The sequence below is a fragment of the Carassius gibelio genome, chromosome B13, assembly GCF_023724105.1.
Source record: "Carassius gibelio isolate Cgi1373 ecotype wild population from Czech Republic chromosome B13, carGib1.2-hapl.c, whole genome shotgun sequence".
Lineage (NCBI taxonomy): Eukaryota > Metazoa > Chordata > Actinopteri > Cypriniformes > Cyprinidae > Carassius > Carassius gibelio.
Window position 1 is genome coordinate 10,092,816 of NC_068408.1, and position 25,483 is coordinate 10,118,298.

Genomic DNA, 25,483 nt, shown 5'->3' on the forward strand with positions numbered 1-25,483 from the left:
AAACCATTGCCTCTGGCCAAAACACCAGTCAATCCATAATAACACTTCCTCCAGCAAGAAAAGTCCATCCTCTGATTTCTCTGCGGAGGTTCCATTGGTGAGCAAGTGATGTAATGCATAATTTCTTCACATCTGTTTTGATCAAGAAACAGAAATTTACATCTTGGATGGCCGGAGGGTGAGAAAATATTAATTTTGGGTGAACTATTCTTTTAAAATTCATTCTATTTTGTTAACAGAGTTTGAAAATACTAGGTTGTCTTTTTAATAGCTTTTAGCTATGAACTTAAAGAAGGAATGTTGTATTATGCTAGAAATATTGACAAAGAAATCTGGATTTGGTATAGTTTTTTTTTCTTTCTCATATCAATATTAAATAGAATCATTGTTTATTTTTTATTTTATTTTTTGGCATAGGTGCATAGAATTAGAATTAGAAAATACAGAAACATTTCGGTATCTTTTGTACAATTTCAAGTTAATCAAGAAACGCATTAAAAGTTTTTGAAAGTCACAAGATTTTATTTTTCAAGTAACAGTTGCTTTAGGTTACACAGTCCCATTGTGATTTCTAACACAGGATTTTTGCTGTCATTATACTATATTTGATGGTTTGTTACTAAAAAGTGTTGGTATTTGTTTAATAATGATCATTAATTGTAAATGGATAAATGGGAGTTGTTCACACTTGTTCAGAAGACAAATACTGGTTCCAATGAAATACAAAGTTTACTAGCATACTTGGAAAAGAAAATATATTATTATTTGGTCAAATTTTTCATTTTGACTAACAGACTTGATAAGGGGGCTGTTGGGTCATTGGTCTGATTAGTCTCATTTTACACAGGGATCCCCTCCAAAGATTTTACTGTATCCTTTCCACCAAGTTTCTCCACAAGACATGATACATCTCTGTCTGTAGGTTCATTAATTTGCCACTCAAATTTCAAACCTATAGGGAAAAAGCACAGGTTATCTTTATTCCAACGCAGTTTTATAGAAAATAAAAACTAATGTATACACTAAGAAGCGCTTTACAAATAAATTAAAATATTAATTGTAACATTGATAACCAACCTGGCATTTTGGCTTTAAGAGCAGCCTTTGAGCTTGCATAGACCATTTTGCTCTTTAAGGAGGCGGTTTCAGGGGCACTGTGGAATAAATAAACACACAAGTGAGATGGTGAAAATAAAAGTAGGGAAAACTCCTGTCGTAATGGCTGCTTCTTACAGAATGCAGTTTGTGTTCCATTATGCTGCCTTCTAAATGTTTTTCAATGAAAACATACACTACGTTGATGTCTTTGGCCATTGAATAAAATAAATTGTACATTGGCTCACTTTTTTATTATGAGCCAATCTTACATATCCATGTTTGTTTCTGCTGGATGCTCAAATTCTCACCAAAAATCAACTTTAAATGCCACCAATAAGCATTTATTGCCAAAGGAAGCATAGATTAGGCTACATTGGGTGACATTTTTGTCAAAGCTTAAATATGTCCAGTTAATTGTAAATGCCATTATTTACACTTGAGATATTTTTAGTACAACCAAAAAGTCAAATGGAACACAAGCCATCACATAACTGCAAAATATTGATCAGTGAGATGCAAAAGCCTCATACGATAAGATGAAGACTAGGTCCTCCTTCACGCTCTCCTTGCTCACATAAGAGCAGTCGTACAGGGCGTAGCGGCACTCATCGGTGGGGATCTTACTGAGGATCTTCTTTAAGACATCCGTTTTCCCCACATCTTTGACTTTCAGGCAGTTTGCGTCATCCACTATGATGCTCTTTTGGTCTTTGCTCAAACACATGACCAGAAGTTTTAACCTTTCCCCTGCCTCAGTTCCCGCTTGACGCACCCGGATTAAATCATAATTACGTACCACCTCATCACTGATGGCTACACCTGAGGCCTGGGTGATATGGGGAAGAATAATGACAAAACATGCAGAAGTGATTACTATACAATTGGACTGTTAAAATGGCATTTTCTTCCATCCAGGTGACTTTGACGAAAACATAAAGCGGATCATTGTATGAACCTCATAAAATTATCTTTATTAGATTAGGCAGACCTTTGACTACCACTAAATAAATGTTATTTTTTTTAATCTACATTCCATAGGTATTTCCCATCTTTATAACTGCTTTAGTTTAAGATATGGGGTGAAAATCTGAACTGCCTTCACATTCCATTCCTTTACAAACAAGTCAAAACAAGACGCTGAGTTACACCTTAAAACACTCTGGTGTGAGGAAACTCAGGAATGTCTCGGGAAAACATTTTGGTGACACTTCCCATTTCAGTGTAACTGTTTTACATTTTTGTTTTACATGCATGCTAATATAGTGTGAGTTTTCCAATTTAATAGACCTAGTCAGACTTTCAGCTCACCCAGGAACCCATATTACTACATTTAAGTTCTATATACTATATCTTCTCATGGACCTCCTGGAGTAGCTTGGTGGAAATATAAATAAACAATTCTCTACAAAAGCATTACAATGATTTTAAAAGGAAACAAGAATAAAGGGAATAGCATAAACAGTAGTGAATTTTCCGCCCATTTTCATCAACATGTCAATAAGCTTGTAGTACTGTTTTTAACTAAAAATTAAATGGATAAACCATCACCTTTTTCCTTCACTAGTTCATTAAGATTAGTTAATGGTTAGTTTACGTTTTTAAATAAATAAATATGACATAGTTTCTTATTTAGTAAGAGGCCATAAACATGGCAGGAAATAGCATAATGCTGAAAATTTTGAATTTACCACGACACACTGTAGCACATGTACATAATGCAACTGCATTACTTGAACAGCATGCAAAATGTACACTGAAAATAAAACTGCCCAAGTCTGAGGACTTACCATGGCTGACGCTTGCTCTGAGACGGAGGAAAGAAGTATGTTGTTACGCTGCACAGTAAAGGAGCGTCTCAGCAGGGCAGGGTTCTGAACACACCTTCTTCAGAACAAATCGGTCCTGAATGACCTGACTTTCTACTTGCGGTCCGCAACTGCAAACACTACCAAGTACAGGATGATTGTGTTAAATATCCTGTTGTTGCCTGAATCCGATTATTTATATTCTGTGCTTATGATAAGGAAGCAATAAAAGTGATGGTTTATGGCTCACGTAAATGCTTAGGTGAGTCATGATGCAGTTTGGAGTTGGAGACTGAACAAAGCAGCCTTATAAGGAAAACAGAATCTGACAAAAACCCCTTATTTGGTGAGAGGGGCACAAATATTGCGTTAACATGAATGGAAGGATCCAGGTGTAAAAATGATCGACACACCTGAGATATAATCATGATGATTATAATAAACCAGCAAATCAATGTAGCTTATAATGTTAGCAATGTTTCATGATAAGAGAAGACTTTAAGTCTTCAACTCGTATAACATGATTCTTCAGGACCATTTTAGAATTTCAGGTACAAATATAGCCTAGATGTTGGCTATTTAATATGTTGTTAAATGTTTGTCTGATCATGTGTTACTAAATCATCAAGTCACGATATGAACTGTATTCAAATTCAAATATTATATTTGGACCTTAAAATTAACTAAAGTAATAAAGTAATAAAAGTAATAAAAAAATATATATATATACACACACACACGGTGAACTCTTACCATGTAACATTTCAAAAAGGGAAACTTTCATATAGGGGTATGAGTTGGCACGGTTGTAATGAGGGGCAGTTGCAACTTGGCTTATTTCTTCAATCAGGAAGGAGCAGTTTTGTGTTACAGTGATGATATTCACACTGCACATGCTCAACCCCTCATTCTTCCTGGATGAAATCAAGCACAAGTGGCCATCATTTTAATGGTAAAAAGGTATTTTTTTAATAATCAGATTTTTTTTGTCATACTGTGTTGTTCACGTGAAGCATTGTAAAAACATGATTTATATCTGTTTTATTATCTTCTAATAGGCATAACTAGCCTGTGTCAAGCTAATATATCAAGCTTTATCACAGCTGTCAGTGTAGACGGCTGTTGCAGCCATACCAATATGCTGTCCCTTACCACAACAGTGATATAAAAGCTTACCATAACATTACACAATTGTAATTTTATGGATTAATAAAGAACCCATTTAAATAGTTGGGTATTTTTCCTATTTTAAGTGAAAATGGACTCATTTCCTTCACTCTCACCCTCTATTTGTCTTACACATGCATCACACACGCACACTTATAAAGTCAGTTATATAAAATAGTAGATTGTGTTAAAATTCTGGCTTTCTAATGCAAACAGTCTCTGAGAAACTAAAGGAAATGCAAAAAGTGCTGCAACCATCCCCAATCTCCCATTTTCATTACATGTAAAGTAAAACATTACAAAAAAAACATTTGTTTTAATTTTGATGGTTAGAGCTTACAGCTCATGAAAGTCAAAAATCCATTATAATATCTCAAAAATCCTCAAAATATCTCTTGTTCTTTGAAACCACAATAATGGGGAGGACTACTGACTTGGCAATGGTCCAGAAGACAATCACTGATACCCTTCACAAAGAGTGTAAGTCACATTACTGAAAGGGGTGGCTGTTCACTGAGTGCTGTATCAAAGCATATTAAAAGCATAGTTGACTGGAAGGACAAAATTGGTTAGAAAAAGGTGCACAAGCAACAGGGATGACCGCAAGCTTGAGAACACTGTCGAACAAACCCGATCTCTTGGGAGAGGTTCACAAGCAGTGGACTGAAGCTGGAGTCAGCGCATCAAGAGTCATCACACTCAGACATCTTCAGGAAAAGGGCTACCAAGCAACTTCAGAAGAATCTTAACTTGGGCTAAGGATAAAGTTATTTTTTCAGAAGAAAATAAATTTAGCATTTCATTTGGAAATCAAGGTGTGGAGTCTGGAGAAAGACTGGAGGGCACCGAATCCAAGCTGCTTGAAGTCCAGGGTAAAGTTTCTAAAATCATTGATGATTTGGGGAGCTGTGATGTCTGCTGGCATTGGTCCATTGTATTTTATCAAGTCCAAAGTCAACTCAGCCATCTACCAGGAGATTTTGGAGCACTTCATGCTTCCATCTGCTGACAAGCTTTACGGAGATGCTGATTTCCTTTTCCAGCAGTACTTTAGCACCTGCCCACAGTGCCAAAATCACTTCCAAGTGGTTTGCTGACCATGATATTACTGTGCCTTATTGGCCAGCCAACATGTATGATTTGAACCACATATGGAATCTATGGGATATTTTTAAAAGAAAGATTAAAAAACTTCAATCCAACAATACAGACGAGCTGAAGGCTCAATAGTGCCTCAGTAGTGCCACAGGCTGATTGTTTCCATGCCACACCTCACTGAAGCTGGAATTTGTGCTAAAGGAACCCAGCCAAATATTGAGTGCATAAGTGAACATACTTTAAAGAACGTGAACTTTTTTGATTGATCTTAGGAAATATTCTGATAGTTTGAGATACTGGATTATTGACTTTCATGAGCTGTAAACTTCAATTATTCAAATAAAAAAAATATATATATATTTTTTATATGTTTTACTTTACATGTAATGAATCTATAATATATTACAGATAATATATAAACAGATATATATTGTACAATTGTGCTATAAATGATAATGGAATAGGATTGAATAAGATGTAGGGATGTACTAGGATGGAGGGGTAACAAATAAATATAAGGATATTGCACATTTTTTTGCATAAGCAAAAAGCATAAGCAAAAAAATTTATATACACACATACACACACACACATATATATATAAGCGCGGGAGTAATGCCAGGGAAGGAACTGAGGATCTGGAGAAAGAGAGGCAGAGAGGGAGCAAGAAAAGAAACCAAATAACAGGAACTAAACTGCACTTGGAGCCTTGGAAAACAGGACAAGTCGTAACACGGTGAAACCAAAAGTAGGTAATGAGCGAAGAGTTAGTGTGTGCAGAAAACAACAATCTGACACAAAATGGTCTCGAATTAAGGGAGAAATTGACTCGAGGGACAAACTAGCAGCACACTGGTGTGATAGCCAAAGCAGTAACCACACAGACAGCGAGCATATGTTGATCTGTCAAAACAAAACCCTCACAACAATGAACATACAAGACAAAGACAAACAACAGCAGACCAGACTGAAGTCATGACAAACAGTGATTAACAGAGCCCAAAAAAACGACATTTTCTGCCTGACTCTGAATCTTTTGAAATAGTTTTTAAATGTTAAAATGTTTAAGGTTTTCTTTAGGAGTCTTTCATTTCTTAAATTCTCTGTAGCTATAATTGTAACATTTTTTTTGGCCGGACCTTTATCTGAAATTATAAAACAAATTTAAATTCAAGCTGCATTCAAGTTAAACAAACCTTGCATTAAATTAAAACACAACGAAGAAGCCGTTACAAATAGACAGAGAAACAGAGAATACAAATTACAAATGGAGAAGCGAAGTTAGGGCCCAAATTAGAGATTTCATTGAACACTGGAAAAATGTAACTGAAAAGACAAAATTAATAATTAGATTTTTAAGCTTGCTTTTTTTTGTGATTAATATATATTTATTTTGCTCTGTAGGTTTAGAGGGAGTGACAGCACACAAACTCTGTATAAGGGCTCAAATCTTCTCCACAATTGACTTCTGTAAATTCATGCTGTATGAAAAGGAACAGTTGTTTCTGTTGGAAATATTTTTATTGAGTTTTGTTATCAAGCACAGATTTAGCTCATTTTGGGGGGATACATAGAGCAATAAAAATGTATCCACTAGATGGCGCTATGACACCGCTATAAAAAAAGCACTGAACCCAAATCGAATGTATAGGAAAGTGGGGCCAATGACTTTGAATTTACACAGGGTAACATGCAAAATCATGCAAAAAAAATTTTTTTTTGTTCGGTCGTTATTTTTTGTATCTTGTTTTGTTTAGGAGAGGTGAGGATACAGCCCAAAATAGAGATTTAAACATTTCAAAATTAGGAATAAGGGATTAAGGCTTGAAAAAAAGCTGTTCTGTGAAACTACAATTGTGTTTTTTATTCTTTTTTTAAGGCCCCGTTTTTCGTCCTTTTTGAAGCTTTGATTGTTTACAGTGTGCAATATAACATGTGTTCATGTTTCGCGTGTAAAAAAAAAAAAAAAAAAACAGTATTTTTTCACACAATTCACCTATCTGTATAACCCTCCTTCAGAAAATACGTAACGAGTTGTGATTGGACAGCAGCTTAGAGCACGAGGCCCTCCTGTAAATGCTAGAACGCATGTGCTGGAGATGTAGCGTTTTTTACTGACGAGATGCGCGTGAAAATCGCATTCGATTTTTTTTCTACACAGCCCTAACATCTAGTTAAAAAAACTAAACAGCGTTGCCCTTTGTGTAATAAGTTACAGAAACTGTTAAACGCACCAGCTTAAATAATAAAATACACTTACCGGTTGTGGTCCATAAACAACGCCTTCTCCAGACAAAGAGGGAACTGCTCGATGTTTCAGGAATAATCTTTGTGCGAATCAGGTGTCCTGACATTTTATCCTACCCTGTCAGATTTTCCTACGCGGGTTTACTGCGCACGCGCACATCAATATCGCGTCCTTTGTCTCATGCCAAACAACGATATTTAATGTATCTGCATTACTATAAGGGTAGGTTTAGGGCTGGGGTAGTTGTAGACTTTAATAAAAACGCAATCTAATTGGTAGAAAATAATATTTATTGTTGGTTTCCTGTAACTGTATCCCTTTTAGCTACAACCGCGAATATAACACATAATTACTGTATTTGCAGTACTGTAAGGGTATGATTAGGGTTGTGGTAGGTGTAGACGTTAATAAACCATAACTTTACAGTAGAATTTTCGTTGTGGAATTGTACTACCCACTGTTTTGGTGGGAGGTAGGAAAATCTGACAGCGTAGGACAAATCGACAGAACACCGGCATTAAACTGATTGAGATTGAGAAAAATGTCCTCAGCAAAATGTGCTGCACATAGTTTACATGTGGATTATAATTTTCGGAACCGAGTTAAACATAAATTGTAACCATTAATCTCCAATTACAGCGTCACTGGGAAGGCCAAACAAAGATGATAGGAGTCCGAGATGAAAATAACAGCGTTTTGACGACATGGCGACAAACACAACTCTTCCTCTCTGTTGGAGCGCAAGCGCAACAAGACCACGCCCCCTGTTTGTGTATTCATGTGGGCGGAGGATAGTCAAAAAACTGTTTTAGTGACACCATTACTGCAGGAACTAGAGGGATGTATTACAAACGGATCATTTTTTTGTAGGCGAATTCTGTTAAATAAAATATCTCGCTTGGCATTGAACTTTGAGCTTTAGAATTTTACAGATATTATTTATACTCTAACAACAACATTACACACGAACTAAAGTTTAAAACATGGGATCACAAAGAACGGGACCTTTAAGCATTTTATTTTTAAAGCATTTTTCTACCAATTTTATTTAATTATTTTGTTTTATGATATTTTTTCATAAATGTGCTCTATTTTATAAATTTGATTATATTGTCTCAAGTAGATTCCACATAAAAACTACCACTGAAAGCACACCAAGAGTTATGTATATATGCCATCAGATTGACATTTAAGATTTAAGATCAATTATATTTAGCAAAGTACCAAACTAAAGGAAAATCAAAACTGAGTTTACAAAAATTAATAAAGAGCAAAACTTGCAGATCAGTGTATAATTGTAATATACACCAGTGGTGTTCAACTCCATTCCTGGAGACCCACAGAAGACACCGAAAGCAGTGGGTCCCCAGACATTATTCTACACAAGAGAAAAGGAAAAATATCACAAATAGTCAGAAGAGGTCAGTATAGCCTACCAAGTAATCCTTACATTTCAGCGCATTTAAATGTTTTTTGATTGTTACAGTAAAGTTACATTTAAGATAATGCACTCCAAAAGACAAAATGATAAAATTTGCATTTAAATGATATATGTAGCCAATTTAAGATCGGTTGTTTTCACTGGTCTATATAATATATATAATTAGGCTATTATAGATCAGTGGTGTTTTTATCCACCAGTCCCACCTGAGCCAGGACAAACTTTCTGTTAGTAGTTTATATGTTCTCCCTGTGCTTGTGTGGGTTTCCTCCCGGTGCTCCGGTTTCCCCCACAAAAGACATAATTGGGCTTAGTGGGTGAATGTGTGTGTGTGTGTTTGTGAATAGGTGATTGAGTGTGTCCCAGCACTGGGGTTGCATGAGTTAGTGTACTCTCAGTGCTTGGTTGTGGCAGGAAGGGCATCTGGTGTAAAACATGCCAAATCAGTTGTGCGGATCACTCAGCAGTGGCGACCCCTAATAAAGGGAATAAGCCGAAAGAGAGAGAGAGGTGTTTTTCTCCACCACCAGCACAGATCAACAAATTTGATGACTTCATTCTGCATTCTGAAAGAATCTGCAGCTAAAACTTGTCACTTGTTCACCCATTTAGTATATTATAAATTGCAGATTTTAAACGCTATTGGAGGAGATCAGACATCACAAATGGTTAGACAGCCCCAGTATTATAACCAGCACTGACAACACCGCTGCCATGTGTCAAAATAAAACAAAAAACATTATCAGCTTTACTAAAAATGATAACCGCTAAAGGGGAATCTGTAACTTGATTTTTTATATAATTTAGTATTGAATAATGCTGTCATATAATGGGACTGAATTACTGACCTAAAATCAGATTTCATAAAAGGATTTTCTTGAGGTTACCCAAGAGACCAATAAGACTAGTATTCGGTCAGGCAGACTGAAGGAAAGATAAATTCAAAATAAGAGGTGGAGAGACAGAATCAGGGGAGAAGTGTGATAAATCATAACAGTGCTAGTTGGGCATCAGTGTTTCACAGAGGAATTCCATTTCACTCTGAACACACTTTCAAAACACACACGTGCTGTTACATAAGCAAGTCATAAACTCTTACTCATCTCTCACAGATCATTTCAGAGATGACTTCCCTCCAGCAGTAGCATCTATTATCTGACATCTATTTATTATCCGTTCATGTATGAGCAATTCTGTGTCATATGCTATACAGGCAGTTCAAAACTCCAGCTATTAACTAAACTCATTTTTGAAGCAAAGAGGAGGGCAGGTTTTCACCAAACATAAGAAGAAATAAAAAAGAAAGATGGGTGTATGCATCTCATAACCTGTCTTTCATTTTTGTCGAAGACAGAAATGAGTTGATGTGCAAAATTACAAAAAAATGAAAGGGATAGTTCACCCCAAATACTGTCATCCTTTAAGTTGTTCCAAACCTATATTAGATTATGTCTTCTGTTGAGCACAAAAGAAGATATTTTGAAGAATGCATATAACTAAACTGTTGACAGTAGCCACTGACTTCCATAATATGGGAAAAAATACTATAGAAGTCAATGGCTACTGTCAACTGTTCGGTTAGACACATTACTTGTGCAACAAAATAGAAAGACAAGAACATGTCTGTTTCTGTGAAATTCTGTGAGCATGTAAATGTGTTTTCATGATAGAGACTTATTAAGAATATGGACCTTAATCAGAAAATGATATGCAAGCATGGTCAGAGAAATAGTTTTCAGAGAAACCTGTAGTAAATGTTCTAGCATTTACCCTCATGCAATACTTCTTTGCTGCACATCAAGCCAAAGTTTCAGCTCTGTAATCTCTAGTCATGCACTTGTGTAAGTGTGTGGTTATGCAGTTTTGCAATGCTAATTTAAAATGTCTTTATGTTACGGAACCATTGCTTTGTAGGTCTGTGCCGAAGTGACTGTTAAAATGGAATTACACACAGTGTGCAGATGAAGCAAGTGTGGCGATTGCTCAAAAGACTCAGGGTAGAAGCGTTTGGTTTGTTGGTACAAAAGAGATAGTCAAAGTCTGATTGGCTGCTGAGAAGGAGGCGGTTACCCATCTGGTGCAGAAAGAGATGATCTCTTTGAACCCTGTTAGTTCAGGGGTCTCCAGGGCTGCTGTGAACTTACGCAATAGGCTTGATGTCCACTGGGTCCTACCGGTCATGGCCAAAACATTTTCTCAATCAAGAGGGTCCTTTGTGTACTAGTTTGTGCGTGTGTGAGTAAATCTGACGCAAAATCAACCCCAGCCCTTTGCATTCATGTGTGTGTGTGTGTCTGTTTGGGCAGATCTGCTATTATGAACTCCACAACCCGAGCTAATGCAAGGGATACGAGGTCAAAGGTTATTTCAACACAACTGTTTTCATCCCTCCAAGCTTAATTCCAACATATGCAGCAATTAAAGATGATGACAAATATTCAGGCCCATGTGAGAACATTTCTGGCTTCTGACGGCTTTGGAAACATCTCCCCTCCCCAGTGTTACACTCCGTAACTGTATTATGTTATGGTATTATTCTGAAAATGGCAGTGCATACACATACTTTGGGGGCTGTGGTTATATGAAGTCAGTCTTGTGGGTGAAAATTCCTAAATGAAATGGCTGTGTTATTTAACAATTCAGTTTTAAAGATGAAGATTACACTGAATGTGTGTGTATGTGAGTGACTTTCAGCGACTAAAACCAAACATATAATATTAATGCTGCGTGCATTTGATTTTAGTTTGTAAAAAGGAAAAACAGCCTCACTTTTAAAGCTGTGAATCTCAAGTTACCATAAAGAATACACACACACAGTGTGTTTAAGTTGCAGTTTATTGACCAGCTGCTATGGTTACAAAGCAGAGAGGCGGTGAAATTATTTCACTGCAGTCAGATAATGATTTATGACTTCATAAAAGGAGAGCAGAGAGCTGATTAAAAGAGTGTCATGGAAAACAACATGAAGGGGTGCTGGTGGCACCAGTGAACCCCAAGTAATTCCACTTCTCTTGTTCTTTTCTTCTTCCTCATGTAGTTACTTTCTTGTGGATGCTCTAGAAAAACAGCTTTAGAGACAGTCAAAGAAACTCTGTGAGAATAAGATCAGTGGTCCTTTTTAAAGTTGTTATTAGGGGTCTGTAATAAGGTTGGAGCTCACCCTTCATCTCTTTTCATCTGAGAGTTTAGGCCATTTAAGAAACGGTTTAAAACGTCCTAGTTGCCAATAAAGGCAGTTCACAAAGGTTTGTAAGGGGAATTAAAAGAAACACCTGAAAGTACACATTTGAATTAATTCCAGAAACATTGAACCTTCTTTGTTTTTATTTCTGTTACTCTGAGGATTAGAATTTATTTCAACTACTGTATCATAGCCCATTGGTTCCCAATCCTGGTCCCGGAGAACCCCCCCAACACTGCATGTTTTTGTTGTCTCACTTATCTGACACACACATTTGAGTTCTTGAAGTCTTCATGAATGAGCTGATGAGTTGAATTAGGTGTTTTGAATAGGGAGACATCTAAAATGTGCAGTGTTGGGGGTTCTCCGGGATCAGAATTGGGAACCAATGTAATAGCACATTCAGAGACCAACAATAAATAAATAAATGCATTGCCAGTTAAAATGTTACAAATAAATAAATACATATTTGTCATTTATATTTCTGGCATTCCCTCAAATTATATACAAATGACATAAAAATGTATACAAAGGTCTTGAGATGAACAACACAGTTTCCATTCTTAAATAAACCAATGTGAATGAATAAATCAGTTGAGAGACTGATTCAATGATTCCTGATCACAGATTTGCTTAGTTCAAGAATTTATTATTGTCTACATTCGAAATCCATACCCTTAGAGTAGGCTATTCTTTTGAAGAAGTAAATACTTTATGACTGTTAAAAAGTAAAAAAAAGTTCTGTGTAGTGTGAATGTTACTATGAAATTAATCCAGACATACTACGTTCACCATGTTGTCATTGTCATGTGATCTTCTCCTGTGGCCTCATGGATTTGCACTTCAGAATCCAATAAGTCATCCAGTAACTTTTTACCCGAATGGTGTGTATACTGACAGATTTCACTATATAGTAGAGAATTATGCGTATTATGAGTATTACCTTACATAATTGTCTCCCGACTGTGAGAAAGCCCAAACGTTCACCTTAAGTTCACGCAAATGTGCTCCCACAATCTCCCACACAAAACAGCAACTGATTAGGAACTGTTGAGAGCAGTTGAGGAGACAGTAATATCAGTTTACTTCCCACCTGTCTGACTTCACAATCAAACAACACAGTTCTCTCTTGCACAAGTAGAGTATTGAACGAATAGAATAATAAAACACATTGAGACTACTGGACAGTGCTCGCTTTAGCTAAAGGGAGAACAATCCTGCTTTTCAAAGATGAGTGATAAAGGAATATAGGGTGAGATATGATGCTTTGAGAAATAAAGAGATACAAAAGGAAAAGATGGAAAGAGAGAGAAAGAGGAAGAGAGAAAAAGTGGGTATGAAGTTTTTCCTCACCACACCTGTCTATGTGGAGGATATCCGCTCTGGGTTCATTGTTCCTGAACCTTGATGTGGTAACAAGCCCTGAGGATATAAACACGCACACATACGGTATATATACACTCTGAAAGGATGAGGGCAAAGCATGGGGATCTTTACATGCATCCTCTAAGGCTTCAGACATCTGAGTGCTGTTCTGTGTTTTATAGAGCTTCATAAAATAACCTGACACTTTTTATGACCATATTTCTTTCACATCTTTTTGCTTTTGTTTCCTTTGTCCATTCGATTATTTTCCAATCTAATTTGATTTCCTGCATCTGTTGCACTTTTACAGTGTCTACAGCAAGATATTAATATATTATGCAGATATGCCAGAAACAGCCGTTTGAATTAAAGTTTTAATTTTGATTAAATTAAAATTATTTAAATCATACCATATAATAAAGAACCCTGCAATGCAATAACAAATAAATAAACAAAAGAAAAATTATTTACAATTTGTTTCAGAAATACATGGATCATTTTAGATACTGTGACCCCTATCAAATCCTATCACTGGTGCATGTTAAAATGCTACTTTTATCTTGTAAGCAGGTGATCGTTTCAGACTGTGGCTGTCTCTGCTGACTGATTCATTGTGGGGTGAATGGTGATTCTTGTAAGTGACACAGTTCCACCTCTGAGGTTTTGTTCTTCTGGTATGTTGGGCTGAATTTTGCATCCCCACCCTGTTACTTTGCGAAAGACGGAGTTCTGTTTTCTACGGTCTCTTATGGTTTTGCTATATAGGCCACACCAAACCATTCAGCTTTTATTGAAGACAAAAGACTCCTTGTGAGTTCTGAGCGAACAATGATATGTTGGGAAACACGAAACCTTTTAGAAGAGAAGTTTAACACCAAACAAAAACCCTCCACCATGATATGAAGGTGTCTAAATATCTAATCACTGAATATTTTTTCATAAAGTCATCTTACATTTTTTATTCAGGACATTTAAAAATAATTAAAAGAGTAACACGTTAACACTAAACAGATCATTATTGTTTTAAACATCCTAAAGAATCATTGTTCAGTAAATTCACTCAAGAACTGAATTTACTGGACAGCAGCAAATGCAACAGTGATTAAATAGACAGGCAGTACTGTGATGTTCATCAGCAGTGGAAGTGAATCAATTCTTAAGATTTTAAAGATGTCTTAAGAGACAGCTGTGTGGCACTGAAATCAATTATAAACAGAGAGCACTGCTGTTTGGTCAAATGCACACGTGTGCGACACACAATCTTCTGGCCAGGAGGAAAATCAATAAACTAAGCCAACTTCTGGACCTCACAACAGGTGTGTAAGGATTCTGTGTCTTTTAAGTGCCAAGCCTGTGGTCTGATGAAAAAAACAAAAACGGAGTATATCAATAGCTGTTAAGACCCCTCCTGTCCAGCAGGAGGCAGTGTTGACAGTGAAATGATGCAGGTGCAGACGCAGAGAATAACAAGAAGATGCCACTTTGGGATTAAATACAAAAAGGCATAGCCTGAAGGCACCCTAAGAGTTTATGGCTGGGCGTGACACACACACATACACACACACGTTTGTTTTTGTGAAAAGTGGGGACATCCCATAGGCGTAATGGTTTTTATACTGTAGAAACTGTATATTCTATCACCCTTCACCAACCCTACCCCTAAAACTAACCCTCACAGGAAACTTTGTGCATTTTTACTTTCTCAAAAAAAAAAAAAAACTCCTTCTGTATGATTTATAAGCGTTTTGAAAAATGGGGACATGGGTTATGTCCTCATAAGTCACCCTCTCCTTGTAATACCTGTGTCATACCCATGTCATTATACAGAGTTGTGTCCTGTCACTAAAACAAGAGCACACACACACACACACACACACACATATGTATTTGTACACGCTGCCCATTCGATAAGTATAGCTTCTTGCTAAGTAATACATGTTTATGACAGAGTGTCTGAGACTCAAATGAATGGCCAAGCCTCCATTACACACAATACACCTCAAAGGGGTGGTTCACGGTTTTATTTCTAGGCTTGATTGTGTTTATGGGGTGCAGACTAACATGTTTTAATGCTTCATTAAAAAAAAAAAAAACACACAAAAAAACCCCATCATTTTTCACATAATTTACCTTTATTCCACACCACTCGGTCCCTTCTCTGAGAAATAGGCGATGGGCTCTGATTGGTTAGCTAGCCCAGTGTGTTGTGATTGGCTGAAGCGCCCCTAGTGCGCGTCTAAATGTCCCACCCCTCACCTCAGCGGCATGTGCTCTGGTTGTTTAGACCTCCGGATGTCATGTGACCCATTCTGTTTACACCACCATGCTTGCAGGCAGGGACAGCCGGGTGTGAATATGAAAATGAGTGTTGCCAGCATGAGTTTCAAGGCAATAGCGTTCACTGCGCACTTTAATTCAGAAGACATAGACCTGTACATAGCAAAACTTAATAGATAACAGATCCCTATAATACCCCCAAGGTGCTTTTAACGTACATATCAATAAAGGAACGATAGACTTCCTGACCTGCAGTATTCTGATATCTACAATACTTCATCAACTTTATCTTGTCCTACTCTGGAGACTAAAAGCCTACAAAAGCCTGGAGGGGTACAAAATAAATCTGCTATGTCATCACTGAAAGGGACAACTGTGTTGTTAGCTAACATAATCGACCCTAGCTATCATTGTAAATGGCCAGTACTGTGGGTAAAGTAGACATCATAAATGTCATGAAATCTTAACCCGTTTAATCCCAAATTTTATTTTGGTTTGCAAATTGTATTGCAGTGAACCGTTTTAGTCATCTATCGGGATCCTTAGGAAAATTCAAAAAGGATTTCCCCTTTTCTTCATGGGACAATCGCGTATATTGAAAAATTATATATTTTTAATTAAAGATAACTTATAAATTTAATATGGACTGCTTTTGGTGCTTGACATTTTTATTGGTCATTTTTTGTGTTTTACGAATAATTTAGGCTACAAGGTTAAGAAGCCATCAGTTAAATAAATGTAAAGTGTTTTTTCTCTACTTTGAAATATGGAAAAAGGGTTTCCCTTACTGATCATGTCTCAGATTGATTGCATGCTTCCTTGCGAGGCTGGAAACATGTTAACGTTAATGACATTGTTTGTATTTGCTAAAACTGATTTACTGAAGTCAAACCACCGACGGAATCGCCATTAGCCCGAGGCATTAGTCACGTACAGGACACATAAATTAATCCGGGATGTCCCAGGCTAATACGTGAAGGTTGGTCAACCCTAGCTTACCTCACCTGTTCTGACTTCCTGGCACACATAGCAGATGTCCACCATGTTGAAATAGTATGGTTTGTAAGGTCTAAATAATCTGGTTTTAATTATTGTCCGACCACTGTCAATACCAATGCTGCAGCCTCTCTAGCGCTCTTCGATTGGCCTGCCAAAATGGTTTAGATTGTGTGACATCAACCTCTGGAGCTCTATTGTAAACAACAATGTTGTTACTATCATTTGTAAGTTTGAGTCTGATTGAGAAACAGAGGATATTATTGAAGAGGGTCGTGCAGAACCTGTGCAAGCAAGCTTTTTAATATTTTTTGGTTGTTGTTGTCCCATACTTTTAGATATGCTGTTATTTGTAAATGTTACTGCTAATGTTAGCTTTTAATATATGGTTTTATCCCGATTAAAGCTTTGATACAGAATGGCATCTGTATGTTTAATGCTTTTCATAGCTATGTGAAAATAAGTGTATAATTCGAACAGTTCATTGTTTGAGCTGAATGAAAGAGAAAGAGAGAGAGAGAAAGAGAGCCAGAGTGTGCGCAAAGCAGGGGGGCACGAGGAACAGTATGAAGAACCGCTGCTTTGGAAGATTGATTTTGAAACTTGTGAATCTATTAGAATTGTTCGATTCATATGTGAATAGATTTTTACTTGCACCTCTAGTTTTCTCTTCCTCTTTTCTAAAGCAGCACAGCATGGCCTCACCCCCTTTGCTGCTTTTTCCAGAGGGTGGCATTTATCTGGGTTTGTTACGTCACAAACCCGGGAAGTAACTTCTTGTAGTCCCTACCAGCTGTTTTTGTAGGCATTAAACTGACAGAAAGACAATATCTCCATTTGCATTGAACTTTCAGCTTTGTAACTGTGCGTATATTGTTTATGTTCAAACAGCAACATTACACACTAATGTTAAAAATAGTGGAATTGCAATAAACCACCCCTTAACAGAGTGCAGACAGGTACGAACATGCACAGACTGAAGAGCTCCCAGAGAGAGATGCATGGATTCACACTTTGACTCTAATCTCTGTTCCCCATGCAGGGATATTTTATATGCATATAAATTGTACAGAATATCGACTCTGATCGGTCACCTGCAGGATTTTTTTTCCTGGTACTCCATTTTATGGGTGCTTTTAGTGTAAGTGCATGCATGTGTGTGTGCTTGTGTGATCTGAAAAGAAGGGCATGTCCTGGCTTGCTGGTTGACCTAGGTCAGAAATCTCAAGGAATGCGTGTAACACGAAGCGGATATGTCTTTTTGATTCATTGGAAAGTTGCCTCAACCTAGCAGCCTTATTAAAGCAGAAACTTTATTCAACAGAGCATTTAAGACAAGCAAAGCTGATTGGCGAAAACAAATGGAGTGATGTTGCAGAGACCATACCCCTTACTATCTGCACTCTGCATTTTGTTCCAATGTCATTGAAACATAATTAAATAATTGTAATAATGTAATAAATAAAAATTTGATTTCGAAATACCCATAAAATACAGAATCAGTTACAGGATTGTTAATAACATATTTTAAATGGATCATTTGAACCATATAGCTCTAAAAGAAAATTGGTGCTGAGAGGGTCAATGGCATCAGTATTAAGTGAAAAAAAGTCACACTGAAAAAGTTGAAAGAAAACAAATGTAATCTAAAATAAATTAAAGTAATTAAAATTTAAGTCAATTATTCTGATTATTCTATAATCACTGAATCAAACTAAATAAATCATTTAAATCAACAAAAATAACTTTTATGGGTTAAATCTGGTAGAAATAGGAAGGTTTTTATGACTGTGGAACAATAAATACATGGGGCCATGACTGTGGTGACATTGATAATCTAAAACCTTATTCTGGGGTGTAGAATTAACTGGAGTGTTGTGAGTCTTTAGGTTGTAACATGTTCTGTCAGATAACTTTTGTACAGAACAATTGCTAAACAGACATATCTTAGATATGCTGTACAAGTGTTTTTATAGTGATTTGAAGTGACTGGATGTGTGTCATTTTCATGGTCACGGTCATGACAGAAAATCACTATGAAAAAGTGACGAGCAACTGCTGAAAACAGCTGTTGAAACACACACACACACACACACACACACACTGAGGGATAAACAGGCAAACAGTAGTCAAAGAAAGGATGTGTGTGTGTGTGTACATGAGCCAATTAGAGAGAGAAAAAATAGCGGGGGTTGTGTAGGCCTCTTTTTATGATCAACTTTGACCCTTTCTCAGACAAGCAGCAGAACCCTAAAATAATAGACAGCAGAGACAGACAGAGAAAATTACACCTTTACTGATTACTACTGTACCAATTCAGTGGATACTGAAAGCTCCACAGTGTGTGTGTGTGTGTTCAACATGTTCTAGTTACACTGGAGTTTTAAATGGATCCAACTTTCTTTCTTTTTTTTTTTAAATCTTCAAACATTTACAAAACATTAAAAAAAATGCAGCCTTATTCATTCATACAGAGATTTATACAGAAGTCACTGTATTTACTGACAAGTGGATTCAAAACATTATAGTTACTTCGGTGTAGACTTTGCTACAACTTCATTGTGAGATAACTAGTTCTAATCTATGCTACTAATAATTGCAAATCAATGTTCCAATCTGTGTGATCTTTAGTTCTACGTCACCAGGACCTTTCACTGTTTCTGTCTCTACCCGTGTTATTTTACTATTATTCATATACTATTTAAGTATTATTGATGTTTTGAGATTAGTCTTTTCTTTTCTAATATCAGCTTTTCATTTTAGTTAGCTTTTGTGATTTTTATTCGTTACTTTTAATGGTTTTAGTTTTTTATTAATAATAACGACACTCTTGTCTGTGTTTATGTGCTACAGGACAGATTCTCCAGACTGTTCATTTATTAGTGGAGGGGATTTTTCAATGACTCTTTCCACAGGTTATATAGTCATGTCTGTATATGGCTACAAGCGTCTGTTTTTGTAAGTGAGTCATTGAATCTTTACTCCACGAATTTGTTTAACAACAGTGCTTCTCAAATGAAATTATACATCCTTGCTGTATATTAAGGCTGCCACGACCATAGAGACCACATACTGTTGTCATTATACGTACTGCATTAATAAAAAGTCTGTTCATATTTTTTGTCAATTCAAATTAAATATAAAACAAATTACATTTCAATATAATACTTTAAAATATTCTTTAAATTATAAATGTACTATTATTTGGAGACATTTTTGATGAAGTCATGTGCGCTTAATGCTGAGAAAAGGTGTTCCATTTAAAGCAGTGCTGCATGTATAACAAAGTAAAGTACAACGAGAGCGATTGGAAAGTAGTAATAATTTTTAATTTCTCTCTCGGCACTTTGATGTCATACACTGATCGTTCTGTGGAGCACTGATCTCGTACAAGCCTAAAGACTCTAGCCTTGAAGCTTCAGAAAGACTGGTCTAGGAAGGACGTATCCTCACTTGGATGCTTACTTCAGTTTATCAGTAAACCACTGAATTATTCACTTTACAATTCAAGTCAAGTCACCTTTATTTATGTAGCACTTTTAACAATACAGATTGCAACAAAGCAACTGAACAGCATTAAACAGGAAAACAGTGTGTCAATAATACAAAAAGGAAGTTCATCATTTAATTCAGTGATGTCATCATCCAGCTCAGTTCAGTTTAATTGTATCTGTGCAATCAAGTCAACGAAATTGCAAGAAATTAAGTGTGCCCAACTAAGCAAGCCAGAGGCGATAGCGGCAAAACTCCATCGGTGACAGAATGGAGAAAAACGAAGGTGGATCTTTGATTTAGATTTATACTGACAGAGTGTGTCTGCCTCCCAAACAATGATAGGTTATTCCAGAGTTTGCGAGCTAAATAGGAAAAGGATCTCCCGCCGCAGTTGATTTTGATATTCTAGGTATTATCAAATTGCCAGAGTTTTGAGAACACAGCGGACGTGGAGGACTATAATACTGAAATACTGAGGTGCTAAACCATTCAGGGCTTTATAAGTAATAAAGCAAGATTTTAAAATCTATACAATGTTTGATGGGGAGCCAGTACAGTGTTGACACACTGATTCGTTCAAGAAGAAAACACCATTGTCTACAATAATGTATTGGTTGAAGACACGCAGCAGTCAGTTTTGCATTAGCTTCGTTTGGAGCTATTTTTGTTGACTGGTCGAAAATAAACTGGAAATATGATGTCTGTAATGTAAGTAACACAATGTTAACGTAATTATGCAGTGTTTTTGTCTTATTTGAAAATGTAACAACTAGAATGTAACAACTCTCTGCCCATCATCAGCTGTAGTGAAAACTAAACATGTCGGCTATGTTAGAGGTGTTCTGCAAGAGTATAACACGTCAGCGCAGAAGATGTTTGACCTATAGTTTACTGTGGGCAATTTTAGCTAAATAGCAACAACCGATAGATGGTACTGCTACATCCTCTTTTCTAGCGCTGCCTTCTGTTTTCCCGTTTTCCCCAACTTTGACCAGTGAGTAACAATGTCTGAAAAATATTACTGACCAGGCTATGGGAAGGGAGACAATATAAAATGACAATATAAAATGTAACACCAAATGGCAAAAGTTCAGAGTGTGTGTCACAGTCTTTCATTGATGTCCCAGCAACTGTCACCTGCCTTTTCTCGATTTATCCAATAGACTAGTTTTGAATGAAGCATCATCACAGCTGCTTTGCAGATGTGTCCTAGATTCAAACTGATATTTAAAGGGGTCTGAAGAAGCCCTCCATCATATTGAATGGATTTGAAATGAGAATGCATAGCACTTTAAAAGACTCCAGGTGTTTGGTGCTTGGGTCAGTCTCAAAGCAAACCATTCCGCAACTGCTGATGTGAAAAAGCTTTATGCTGCTGTTTTTGCAGTGGCAAGACTTACGGTGAGTGGGAATTGCCAGGAATGTTATGACAATACACGGATTATGATTTGACATAATACTTATTTATGTGATTTGATTCATAAAGTCACGTCAGACCCATTTACTAGTACTCAAGCATGCAAAAGCAGTACAACATATTTAATCTGAATGTTGATTAGGCATGACAGATCCCTTTTACTAAAAAACTAAAATGAACAGTAAAGGATGCCCAATGTAAGCCTTCCAGCCCACTACACATTTCTACTATTGCAAATAAACCATAGGTCCCCAAGCACCATGTTCTCAAGTTGCATTTTCTGGGCTGTAAAAATGATAGAATCAGTGCATTCTTTGATAAGATTGCAAGTGCTGATTTGAAAACGCTGGCAGTGAAATTCTGAGAGACATCAATATCATGTTGAAGAGACATTTTGATGTTCGGCTCTTTGCCAAAGAGTGCATTAGTTTGAAGAGAAGTTCCTTGCCTTGCCTATAGCAAAAAGAGAAAAAATAGATAAATCTGAAAACAATGTATTGTAAGGTCCAGATTTATGTTATTCAGTACTAAACTCACTGTTGCTTTCAAGAGCTTGAGTTTAAGGTTTATATGTTTGGCTGATTATGCTCTGTGGGTTACAGGCAAACAAATGAGATAAACAACTGCAGATTGCATTACATATTTTAATAAGCAACACTCAGTGTAAGGCTATTTTTTTCTCCTAGTTACATCACCATTCAAAAGGTTTGGGGAGATTTATTTTATTTTATTTATTTATTTTATATCACTTGTGCTTACTATAAGGCTGCATTTATTTAAGCAAAATCTGTAAAAACAGTTATTAGTTGCATTCATCCTTAATGATAAAGTATTAATTTGTTTTAAAAAGGGTATTTTCCCACACAGCTACAGAAAGAATAAATTTGTGTAAATGAACTTTTTATGCAAATACATTTTTCAGTATTATTTTTCATTTCATCTGTATTTATACATTTTTTTCTTAAGTGAATAAACTTTTGTCTCTGTCTTTTTCCTTTTTAAATGCAATCACAACCACCATTCATTCACTTTCTCTCGCTTATACACAAATCTGCGAAGTGTGACAGTGTGACAGTGTGACACTTGCCGGATCCTTCTAATGACATTTCAATGAAAGCGGATCCTGCTCATTAAAGAAAATGTCTGGTGAAGGGGAACATTGGGTAGATGTCAGGCAGTGGCCAAAACTTACTGATAAAGGTAAATAAAATAAAGGTAATTTATTTACAACAATGTAATAATGTAAAAATATGTAATGTAATGTAATGTAATTAAGAAGTATATTAATTGATGACAACAATAAAACCGGACGCTGTCATTACTAGCTGTGTTGCTAATATGTTCACAAGCTTCAAATAACTATTAGGCCATCATTAAAAATATTCGACTTTTGACGCACATCTTGCTCCTCCGCTCAACCAGGAACTCTGTGTAATCATTATATTTGTTCAATAGTCTTGGTGGCATACATTTTCAACGGAAATATAATTTTTCTATTGATAAAATTCTCTTGAAATTAGATGACTTCCACAAACAAGCCCTTCTAACTTGGATATTGATCTATAAACATAACTTTAGTCCACATAGATACTTTATTTGGAATAACGAAGAAATCCTTTAAAAAAAGAAGTCTCTGTTTTGTCGGCCATGGTTTGATAGAGGAATTCTGTTGGTAGGACAGTTATTGAACAAAGATGTTTGCTCATGTCATATTCAGAATTTCTTCAGAACTTTAACTTCCCGGTGACACTAAAATAATACGCAGTTGTATTTGATGCAATCCCTACAGGCTCACCTCAAATTCTAAAACACATATCATTCACAGATATTAGTGCTGAATTTAATATAATTTTTATTGGAGATACAGACATTACAAAGAAAGAATACACCAATAAATATATTAGAAATCAAATTTCGTGCTCTGTTCCACCTGCTGCAACGTTTTTTTGGTATTCAGCCATGGGTGATTTAAATTGGGAAAAAGCTAATACTAGTGTTTGTAAATACTGTATTAATAATAAAATAAAAGAAGTTTCATTTAAAATTTTACATCAAATGTATCCTGTTAAAGATACGCTAAGAAGATTTAAAAGAACAAAGAGTCTTGTGACAATCAAATAGGGAGACTATTTTTCATTTATTTTATCACTGTATGTACACATTTATTCGACACTTTTTTCCAAAGCAACTTACAATTGCTATATATATATATATATATATATATATATATATATATATATATATATATATATATATATATATATATATATATATATATATATATATATATATAGGGGTTAAGTGTCTTGCTCAGGGACACATTGGTGTCTCACAGTGGATTCAAACCCGGGTCTCTCACACCAAAGACATGTGTCTTATCCACTGCGCCAACACCACCCCTTTACAAACCACATATTGTGAATTCTTCACAAAATTTTGGTCTGATTTGGAAGAATTCATAAGCACAAAACTGAATGTAAACATCAGAAACAATATTTTTGATGTAATGTTATACTTTGATTTATGTGGTTTGTCCAAAAAATTTATTTTTGTTATTCAACTTTTATTAACTTCGGAAAATACCATATTCACAAATATAAATGGTCTAATTCACAACCTTGATTTAAAGGGGGGGGGGGGGGGTGCTCGTTTTAACTCAATATCCTGTTAATCTTGAGTACTTATAGAGTAGTACTGCATCCTTCATAACTCCAAAAAGTCATTCATAAGAGAAAGATAGTCTGTACCGATTTTTCCCGGAAAAAACACGACCGGCTGGAGGCGTGACGTGTGGGCGGAGCTAAAGAATCACGAGCGCCAGTAGGCTTTTGCGTTGAGAGCGTTTGGAAGCTGTGACTTTACCGTGAGGAAAAAAACATCCAAAACAAACCATGGCTAGCAGTCAGATTCAGCGTATATTTATGATCCAGAATCAGATCCAGAGGCTGAAATTTAACAAAAGCAGCATCAGCAACGACGGCTCTATGTGGTATGTACTGAAACTGTATATATTTGTTTAGCGGTTTTGGAAAATGACTAAGTTCCACTTTGTCGTCTTTTTTTTTTTTTTTTAAGCTGTACATGTGGAAAGTGCAGTTTGATGAGAACATCACATGTTGTTTACTCTTGATGTGCTTACGCGCCATCAGCACCGATAGCTAAGTTAACAACACAGAGATATTTGAAGCAGTTTTACTCACCGCATGTGGTTCCAACACACGATCGTGACCCTTTTTCGTTGGGACTGCATTATCCTTAAGAAATAAACGATGTGCAAATCCATCGTCACACTGGGCCTTGTTTGTAAAACAAGCATTTTTGAAATGCAGGGAACAAACAAAAACACTTGCACAACTCCGTTGATGCTCTGTAAAAATAATCTCCAACCACTGGTCCCTTAATGCTGTTTTTTTTTTGGTAATCTGTGCAGGGTTGTCTTGCCCTGGCAACCAAAAACACACTTCTTTTGTGACATTTCGCGACGCTCTTGCTCTGATCAGTGAATGTCTGTTGTGCTCTCAGTGCTCTGCTATACAGGAGCGCGCGCTCTTCCGGCAGAAGTGCCCTTAGGGCCCATATAAGGAAATTCCGCTCCATCTAACGTCACACAGAGCCATACTCGAAAAAAACTTTCCGAAACTTTGATGAACCGGAAGGAGTATTTTTGGAACAGAAATACTCCTTCAAACGTACAACTTAATTTTTGAAACTTTGTCCATGTTTAGCATGGGAATCCAACTCTTTAACAGTGTAAAAAACTCAGTATGCATGAAATAGCATTTCACCCCCCCTTTAATGTATTTCATCTGGACTTTAAATCAATCCTTTCAAGTTGTGTGTGCGATCATGTCTGTCTATAGTTGACCATCAGCTCAACTCCGTGCTGAGTTAATGG

The 25,483-nt window shown here is 36.3% G+C and overlaps 2 protein-coding genes across 3 annotated transcripts in view; both read right to left on the reverse strand.

The window, feature by feature from the left end:
* Positions 1-501: 501 nt before the first annotated feature.
* Positions 502-7,445, reverse strand: cfl1l (cofilin 1 (non-muscle), like). 2 transcript variants are annotated; one of them, XM_052572197.1, is made up of 5 exons: positions 7,429-7,445; positions 2,886-3,043; positions 1,629-1,924; positions 1,078-1,154; positions 502-952 (listed from the first exon to the last, which is right to left on the reverse strand). In XM_052572197.1, the coding sequence occupies exons 2-5, from the start codon at positions 2,886-2,888 to the stop codon at positions 840-842; spliced, it is 489 nt and encodes a 162-aa protein (XP_052428157.1). In that variant the 5' UTR covers positions 2,889-3,043; positions 7,429-7,445; the 3' UTR covers positions 502-839. The 2 variants fall into 2 exon arrangements, with proteins under 2 accessions (XP_052428157.1, XP_052428156.1); XM_052572196.1 differs by lacking the exon at positions 7,429-7,445 and having other exon boundaries at positions 2,886-3,084.
* A 4,229-nt stretch (positions 7,446-11,674) lies between these two features.
* jag2a (jagged canonical Notch ligand 2a) overlaps positions 11,675-25,483 on the reverse strand; it is a 56,333-nt gene continuing 42,524 nt past the window's right edge. The window contains exons 27-30 of the mRNA XM_052573147.1: positions 13,397-13,460; positions 12,982-13,085; positions 12,018-12,129; positions 11,675-11,925 (exon numbers count right to left, since the gene is read on the reverse strand). The gene's annotated coding sequence lies outside the window, so the exon portion shown is untranslated. The remainder of the gene's footprint in view (positions 11,926-12,017; positions 12,130-12,981; positions 13,086-13,396; positions 13,461-25,483) is intronic.

What these genes read in the sequence shown, in the direction of transcription:
- cfl1l (XM_052572197.1), bottom strand. An exon ending in GACCTAGTCTTCATCTTATC is followed by an intron (nt 1,155 to 1,628) that starts GTATGAGGCTTT and finishes TTTATTCCACAG; the next exon opens with TGCCCCTGAAACCGCCTCCT. An exon ending in TCTTAAAGCCAAAATGCCAG is followed by an intron (nt 953 to 1,077) that starts GTTGGTTATCAA and finishes TTTTCCCTATAG; the next exon opens with GTTTGAAATTTGAGTGGCAA.